The sequence below is a fragment of the Strongylocentrotus purpuratus genome, unplaced genomic scaffold (assembly GCF_000002235.5).
Source record: "Strongylocentrotus purpuratus isolate Spur 01 unplaced genomic scaffold, Spur_5.0 spur5_scaffold_6, whole genome shotgun sequence".
Lineage (NCBI taxonomy): Eukaryota > Metazoa > Echinodermata > Echinoidea > Camarodonta > Strongylocentrotidae > Strongylocentrotus > Strongylocentrotus purpuratus.
This window is the reverse complement of record NW_022145612.1, coordinates 30,255,605-30,265,014: the sequence shown is the minus strand read 5'-3', so window position 1 is coordinate 30,265,014 and position 9,410 is coordinate 30,255,605. Positions and strand designations below refer to the sequence as shown.

Sequence of the window (9,410 nt, the reverse complement as noted above, 5' to 3'; positions counted from 1 at the left end):
ATCTTCGATAAATACTATACCATCAGCATTGCGAAATATGTTTGTGTACAATTAAACCTACATTCTTATCCTACACGACATTCATCCGGCAACCTCTATTTAAATGACACAAAAAATATTCTGGCCTAAAGAGGGATAAGACGCCATGGTCCGGATTTTTGGATGATTTACCTGACAACATTAACACTTTGCATCTCTTCATTCATTCAAAGCCTCGATGAAAAAGTATCTAATATCCAAATATTCATAAAAATCATATGGATCTCAACAATTTTATACTATTTTGTTTTAATATAATTAATTTAAGATGATCAGTTCATGAACAAAACTAATCGAACACTTCACCTGTACACACCAACAGGCACACACTTGTAGTTTTCTTTTTCTTTTGTTGTCTTTCTTCCGACTATTTATTAATATACTTTTTGAAGAAAAAACGCAATTATTTAGACGTGACACTCCATTTTTCTACCTACTCGCATCATGTGCACCCTCACCCACCTCTAACTGATATCGACTCTGCATTTATCTTGATTCTTTGATTTTTAGTTGTCACATTTTATGTCAATCAATTATACTTTTATATTATTATTGTCGTTGGAATTTTTTTAAATTATATTTTCAATAAATGCAGAAATCATCTGCTAAAAAACAACTGTACAAGCATTACGTAATTAGAAATGCGATATCATACGTATCACTCCGACTTTTCCACACAAAATATCTAAGGCTTTCGTTTTAACAGAATTATAATTGTATTGCACTTCGATGGATTCATAAGATCATGAGTTTGAATCCTTTGACAAGACATATAACTACACTACTATGTAAAGCGCAAAGAGACTTAATGAGTTTAACGCTCTATATATAAGAATGTACTTTTTATTACTATTAAGCTCTAAATGATTTTCGATAGCGACATACAGCCTTGGGCGATTTAAATTACCTTATGCGTCACATTTTGAAATGATTGACCTTTCGAAAAGTACAATTACATAATACATAATGAGAACATGATACCGATAGGCAATTTAAGAGGGTAGAGAATATACCCTTCATTTGATTTGTCATAAGTCCTTGTGATCTTGTTACTACTTTTGAAACTCTCGGCCCAGGTGCAATAAGTGGACACCTGGCACGGCTTAGGGTAACTGGTATTTTATTGGAGAACTTTAAAAAGCCATGTGTGTGGTAAATATGCCCGCTATTATAACGATTATTAATATCATCATCATCACCATCGTCATAATGATGACCTGTAAATGGTACTTGTTTAAGGCCTAAGAATGAAATCTAGTTTATCATTAAACCTCATAATCAGAGAGCTCTGACTTTTTAGTCACATCGAGAGTTTTTAACATGTAATGTTGTGTTATCTTTGATTTCCATTATCATAAGTGGCTTATGCATCCGCAGGAGATTTATTTTAGGGTCAACATTTACATTTTCTTTCATGTCCATGCTTAAAAAGTCTACTTTATAGAAATATTTGTGATATTTTATGGTTTGTAAGGCTTGAAAAGATGGAAAATGTGTATACCATCCCATTCAATCCCATGCCTACTTTTCAATTCCGCTTTAATACGACAATCATGATCCTAATAATGTAAATATCAAAGAATCCCCCCCCCCCCTCCCCGCGGGTCGCCATTTTATTTTCTTCAAGCAGACATCGACGAGATAGGGTGTTCATCGCTATAACATGTGGCTATAAAATATGAACAATTCATACTCTCGGCTGCTTGGCACACGCTGTTAATAATAATGCAGCCGAGATTTATGAAGTATTCATGTGTTCTAGCCATCGAATCATTCATTACATATATATATATTATATAATTATGTTCTAATCGTTGTTATTAGCTTGCAATAAATGTATGGAGTTGCCTCTCTGCATGTGATGGGTGAAGTGTATTAGAGAATAGAAGCAATTCATAATGCTTATGAGGATGTCTAGTAGACACAGTTATTTTGTTGGATATTTAAACGTAACTTGATTAAATCTTATCACAGAAAAATTTACAATGGGTCTCTTCATGGTAATCCTTATTCATGTATCTTCCTTTTTATCCCATTATATATACATTTAATTTATTTTTTACTTCCATGGGGAAGCTTGGGGGCGGTGATCTGGATGTACATTTTATTTTATATGCATTCTATATCTGGTATGTATAACAAAATTGTTACTAAATGGCAGTCACTTCAACATTTGTTCGTATGAACAACAAAGAGAAAAATGTTAGAGTATTAGAGCAAAAAAAAATCAGAATGCCAAATAACAAACGTAACGGATAAAAAGGGTTATTAAGAATGATATGCAAACTCGTTGATTTGATATCACAATATGCATGCACGCTATACGTATGCATAGGCGCCATGCCAGCCTCTTCTTTGACGCCGGGTCGAGCGGTCGCGTCGAGACTTATGAATTATTATGGCATATTGTTATGGCATAGAGCTATATAATTTTTTTTAAATGGGTTATGGTAAAAACTGCCCTCTCGCGTCGGTGGCGTAAGTCCTTACAGAAAAAAAAGATCGCCCCGAGTGCGTCATCGTGAGGTTTCTGCATCATTCAGAATCAGTGTCCTCACAACTAAACTGTAAAGAAATGTTTTATCGCATCGATTCTTCGCCTTCAAACTCCTGTGACACTTTGATTTACCAATGAGACATCACATCATTTCCTTTATTTGGTGAGCACTACAAGTAACACTATAATCAAGCCACCCGCCAAGATGACAAGCACAAGCAGTAGTTGTTTTTTATATGACTTCTGTACACTCTGGCACGTGACATTGACAGTATCAATGCAATTAAATGCACATTCCTGATAGGATGGGATAGATTCTGGTGATTGGCCAGCATCTATCAGAAATGCCCGAAGCTCCTCCCACTGGTGATCACCTATCTCCACCCTCTCATCTAGCTTCCCGCCCATCATCACTAAGTTAGCGCATTTGAAGGTTGTCGGCTGCTGCGACTGGAAAGCCTCAATCCGAGTTCGGTACTTTTTGACGGTGTTTAGATCCTCCGCTTTGAAATCGTGGACCAAAATGCATATCTTTGGTTTACCTGTAGACATAGATCAGCAAAATATCGACATTAATTACTTTAGTAGACGTTTTATTTATTACTTTATTTCATTGCTTGCCCCGGGCGCTATAATCACTGCACTAGATACACCACTGCCCCCCTCCCCCTAAAAAAAAAAACAATAATAAGGATAACAACAAATTTGATTTAATATCATTTTTATAAAAATATATACAAAAATTGAAGATTATTTTCCAATTATTTGGATTATCATGAGTCATTTTTAATACAGTGGTTGTATAATGTTGGGAGGAAAATGTCAAGTTTTCGTTAATATGATCATAGTCAACGCTTAAATATAGAAAATACTTGCGACATTATTCGTTATGTTTTCTACTATCATTTGGTAAATTGAAAGCCAGTTCACGGTTGCAGTCTGAGCATGAGCAGAGGTCATTGCAGAAAAGATTGTGAAATACACGGAGACGAAATACTGGATACGTGCTCATGAAAGTTATGTAATCATTATTCATTCATGCACAAGCAGTGTACTCCATTATACACAGGTGGAAGTATTCTTTGAAAAGGGGAAACAAAGGCTATTTATGTAGCACCTTCATCGCTGTAGGAGTGACTATTTCAAAATCATTACAAAGTGGGACCTCTTCATGTTTTGAAGATATGTGGATATTCGGGGTCCTTGCAGCAATGTGCTAACCGTGAACTGGTCTATTATGAAAGATTTCAAGTTAATACAAATTTACCTTTGTGAGTTGATATTAAGTCAGAAAAGGCGTTTTGATTAACTATATAATTGTTCGTATCAATGTGGAATGTCTTTGCATCTTACATGAAAGAAAAAAAAACATTTTGAAGGTTTTTTAATAGAAATAGATGTCTATCCTCTCTAATATAAAATATACCAACCGATAGCTCTGACTGCATTGTACAAGAATTTGTCGTAGAGGGCGTCCATGACATCTGTGATGGCGAACCTTCTGTTTTGGATGGAGTGACACAAGATCATGACATCGATGCCCGTGTTTCGAAAGAGAAAATGATCAATGTCGTTGTAGGGCAGCTCGAAGTAGCGGACATCGCCAACGATCTCGGTAAATTTCAGATGCAACTCATCGATGAAGGCTTGGTTGTTATGAACTTGGGCAGAAGAACAGACAGATACCCTTGGTCGCCTAATCGTCTAAATGTCAAAATAAGAACAAAGATTGCAAAGACTTTTGTTACAAAAATTATCTTGATGGAGGAGATAAAGAAACCATGATTAGAGAGGGTATAAAAGATCAAGGGACTAATTGTAAAAAAAAGGCTGTATGTTAAGTGGAAAACGGATGAGAGGTAAGGGTGAACACTAATATGAAACCATATAACCACATAAACGAAGCGCTTTTTTTGCAATACATGAATAGGGTTAATTTTTGTCTTTGCACCCGAAGTGCACACCAAGTTACAATATGTAATTTATGGCAAGATATAATAAGCTAGTTATATACATGTAGCATAAAAAATGGTCTGTTTATGATTTTTTTTTTTTTGGGGGGGGGGGGGTCTTATAAATTTTACCAATATTCCTAGATATAAATGTAATTGTATGTCGTTTGTGTTCCTTCCAGCTATGATTTTCATCAATAAGAGTATTTTTAAAATGTGAACTTTTATTTCGTTCTAATGGTAGATTAACAATATAAAAAGGAAAATCTAGGCATTTACATTGGCATGTTTAAAGTATATGAAGTTCGTTTTATTAATATTACTACTTTTAAACCAATTAGATACTTTGAACATATTTGTGGCTTACACCCAGTAAAATAAGATCGATTGATCGGATCTGTAATTGAAAAACAAGTCAGAAAAAATCTTGGAACCAGCGGGATTTGAACCTGCCATTAGTGGCGGATCCAGCCGGCGGGAAGAGGGGGGGGGGCCAATCCGTGAGAAAATATTAGTTGTGACTCAGTTAACGGTGAATAAGCGGGAGGGGGGGGGGGTATGAGGCACTTTTTTTTTTGGTCCAATTTTTCAGGAAATATTTTGCGCCGACTCAGTCAGCCGGTGAATAAGCGGAAGGGGGGGGGGGTGTGAGACCACTATTTTTGTTTTTTTCACTTAATTCGTTAGAATTTTTGTTTTTTTTTAATTCTTTTTTTGTTGTTGACCCGTCAGCCCCTCCCCCCCCCCCCCCCCCCGTGGATTCGCGCCTGCAGAGGATCCAGACGGCGTCAAGGGGGGGGGAGCCAAATCTTAATACAAAATTAAGTGCCGACTCAGTCGGCCGGCGAATTAGCGGGGGGGGGGGCTTTTGTTTTTTGTTTTATAAAGGTTAACTTTACGTTATTATTCTATTTTTTATCGTTTTGGGGGGCTAGGGGGGCCCGGGCCGGAATAATCGCTACGTGGATCCGGCCCTGCCTGCCATCTACTGCTTGCCGGGAAGCGACTCTACCACCAGGCCATCACTGGTCCATGGCACAGTCACGATGAACTAAAAAAAAATACCCAAGCTCTCCTGATTCATTCTGACTTGTTAATATTCATTAGTCCGCCATAAGCCATTTTTTTTATAAATGTAATGCTTCCTGGGAGAAATTTCAATAGTTTCAAATCCCGCTGGTTCCAAGATTTTTTCTGACTTGTTTTTCAATTACAGATCGATCAATCGATCTTATTTACTGGGTGTAAGCCACAAATATGTTCAAACTATTGAAATTTCTCCCAGGAAGCATTACATTTATTTTAAAAAACAGTTATATACTGTGGGTAATTCTATTTAAGAATACGAATAAGGGCATTAAAATTCTCATCAGAGTAAATTTTCATGAATGTGAAAGGCCACAGCCGCTACACCATCACCTTTTCTTCCTTCACGGCCTTCTCTAACCGTATGATAAATTCTTGAAATTAAATGAATCAGCTAAATAAGAGTTTGACCGAGTCTGTGTGATACCAATAATGGAGAAGGGGAAATTATCAAGAGTATAAAAAAGCGTTTCTTAACGTCTACATTCAATATGAAATAAACAAATATAATCGGCGTTGGTTGCATTCATAAAATTGTCATTAATTTCTATTGGCGTGTGATACTTACTGTCATAATTTACATAATCCTGACATACCGCATGGATTCGACCGTTATTGCGTACGTACATTTTCCATTGATAAAATTAAAAAAAGAAAATAAGATAATTTTCCAATAATTTATTGCATTTTACCCCGGTTCCCAACATAAACAAATCCTCTGGACGGCCATGCATTATGGCTCAAGGCATGGGCACACAGAAGATTTGTTTATAATTTAAATTATGGAAACTGCCCCCTACCCTAGCCCCCCCCCCCCCCCCCCCCCCCCCCCCCCTGCGTACAGTCATGGTTCAGTGACAAAGCAATGGACTCGTAACTGTGAGGCCCCAGGATCAAAACCGTGTCGATGTGCTATATTAGAGCCCTTTTGTGGGGCATTAATCCTCATTACTGTCATTTATGACTTAAGGGCGTAGGTCCCCTAGTTGATGAGCATAGTAGCATACACATGATTTAGCAGTCACGCAAAACACACATTGGCAAATTATTATTCATTATACAATCTGAGAATGTATACTATTATCTATTTTTAAATTATTTTTTAAATAATTCCATAAATTGGGGTTCAAAAAAATATTCCACCTTTAAGAGCGACAGTGTATGTACATTTATATACCAATAATATTTTCCGTCGATTTACGATGAAAACCGAAACTAGGAGCATTTTAGTAGTGAAAGTAATATAATTAGGAAGGGGAATGCAAATAAACAAAATTCTAGCTGAAAGCCGATGGATATGTAAAGAAAGGTAAACAATCTAGTTTGAAAGCATAGTAAACACGGTTAATAAGGAAATTAAACATATTTCCTTTTCACATATTTTATTGGAGGGATTAGACCACTCTGCAAGGTCAGTGGAGAGGCAGTTATCTCATCAACTCAGCTCTCAAAAAGAGGATCATGGGGGACCAATGGTCACCGATTAGGCATTGTTTTCTATATAGAGGGAGCAAGTAGTTACAAGTAGGACAGTGTGGCTGTAGTACATGAGCATTAAAAAGGATATTGTATCGAAATTTAAAATATCTGGACTATCTGTATTAAAATCGAGTATCAAATCGAGGCAAGATGAACAATTATTTTGAGATGTGCCATGATTTACCATTACCTATCATTAAAGATTTTGAATTAATTTGAGGGCACTTATATGGAGACAAGTCTGAAGGCCTTATAACAATTATTTTAATCTAAAAGCATGTAACTGAAAAGACTAACACTGCCATGTAAGACACATAATGCAATAAAACATACAAAATATGCCTTAAAAATATGCCAATTAATCAGTTTAAATTGTGATATTCTTTTTAATGAAAAGGACATTATTTGCCTCATATAAACAATTTGCTTGTAGGCTATTTACTGGCTAATACATACATAATGTAGAGTCCGGTGCTACAAGGTGAAAATAAAACAACTTTAAAACATATGACCATAGAGGCAATCATGTTTAAACAGGTAGAAATGGAAAACGAGAGGATATGCGCTCACCGAGCACTATATTATACCCTCACAACAACAACAACAACAACAACAACAACAACAGTAACGATGATGTTGTTGATAAGAATGATGATGATGATGTTGATGATAATACTGCTATTAATAATACTAATAGTAAGAAGAAGAAAATAATAAGAAAAAATAAGAAGAGTGATAATAATAATATAAATAATGATAACAAAACATACAAATACAAATGATGATGGTAAAAAAAAATAATAACAATATTTATACAACAACTTCTGCTACCACCACTACTACTAATACACTGTACTACTACTGATAAGAATAATAATGATATAAAGAAGAAGAATGATAGCAAATAACATAAATAATGACAATATCAATATTACAAATACAAATGATGATGATGAAAACTACAATGTCAATATAATTATTGCTACTACTACTGATATTAATATTAACAAAGTATATAATAATGATGAGGAATGATGATGAATGATGATGAAAGATGATATGCCAAAATCAGATGACTCATTCGTCATCTAGTCTCACTCTCTTACTCACATATCCCTTTGCTTACGGGAACCTGGTGGTCCCTGTGTTAATCCTATATGGGAACTATAAAATTCAGTAGTCAACGGGATATTTGCTGTTATAATAGGTCAGAGCAGTAATTACATGTAAATAGCCTACTAGAATTATTATGCCCTATCTTTATCAAGTCTGCGCGTGAATGCCAACGATGAAAATAATGTTTGTCAAGGGCAACTCTTGTATGTTACGTGAACTTCGTAACGTCATACAACATGATTACCGTTGAACATAGAGCGGCTAGATGTACAAAACAAAACAATATATGCCAAGCTGTTTACCGGGGCCATGTTTACGTTGTAACCTCGTCTGTCTCTAGATGCCATGTTTGCTATACGTCCGTCTGAATTTTCCTGAAAACAATGCCTGACCTGAAGAACGCCTTATTCTACTTGTAGCTTTATACAGGCGCGGATCCAGGATTTCTTAGGGGAGGGGGCCCAAATTTTTTTTTTATTTTGCTCCCGGAAATTTGAAAATCGCGCCGGCCGAAATGTCGCTCAGTGGGGGGGGGGGGGGGGGGGGGGGGGGGGGGGGGGGGGGGGGGGGGCACAATTTTTTTTTTTTTTTTTTTTTTGCTCCCGAAAATTTGAAAAACGCGCCGGCCAAAAATTCGCTCAGTGGGGGGGGGGGGGGGGGGGGGTAGTGAGCACATTTTTTTTTTTTTTTTTGATCCTCAAAAAAATTTCAATTTGCACCCCCCCCCCCTTGAGCGCCAGGGGGGGGGGGGGGCCCAACCCCCAAAAAAGGTAAAAATCACGTGATTTTGCATGATTTTTTTCTCAAGGGGGGGGGGGGCCGGGCCCCCCCCCCCCCCCCCCCCCCCCCCCCCTGGATCCGCCACTGGCTTTATAGCGTCAAGTCTGGGTGAGAATCTTGGTGTTGAATGTTTAGCTCGTTTTCAACCCGTAGATGACAAAGGCATAACGGTTTATGTTGCGTACATAGAACATCCGGGGAATCCCCGTTCATGTTCGTACCACGTCAACGATTTCTCTGTGATGGCTGACAAGGTTAAAGTTCACTTTCGTATGTGATACTCATGAGTTGGTGATTACATTATAGGTTCAGCATCATGTGCCGACTTTGGAGCGATGACAAAAAATTATATAGGATTGGACAATAGAAATAAAATAAAATAAAGTTGTGCATGCAAGGAATTAATTACACCAGCTAATTTGATTCATTGACGCGTGTTAATACATGTAAATAGATTTTTA

The 9,410-nt window shown here is 36.9% G+C and overlaps 1 protein-coding gene across 1 annotated transcript; it reads right to left on the bottom strand.

Moving 5' to 3' along the window:
* Positions 1-2,478: 2,478 nt before the first annotated feature.
* On the bottom strand, positions 2,479-8,589 carry LOC105445735. Its single transcript, XM_011681649.2, has 3 exons — positions 8,472-8,589; positions 3,967-4,240; positions 2,479-3,078 (listed from the first exon to the last, which is right to left on the bottom strand). The coding sequence occupies exons 1-3, from the start codon at positions 8,514-8,516 to the stop codon at positions 2,693-2,695; spliced, it is 705 nt and encodes a 234-aa protein (XP_011679951.1). The 5' UTR covers positions 8,517-8,589; the 3' UTR covers positions 2,479-2,692.
* Positions 8,590-9,410: the final 821 nt, after the last annotated feature.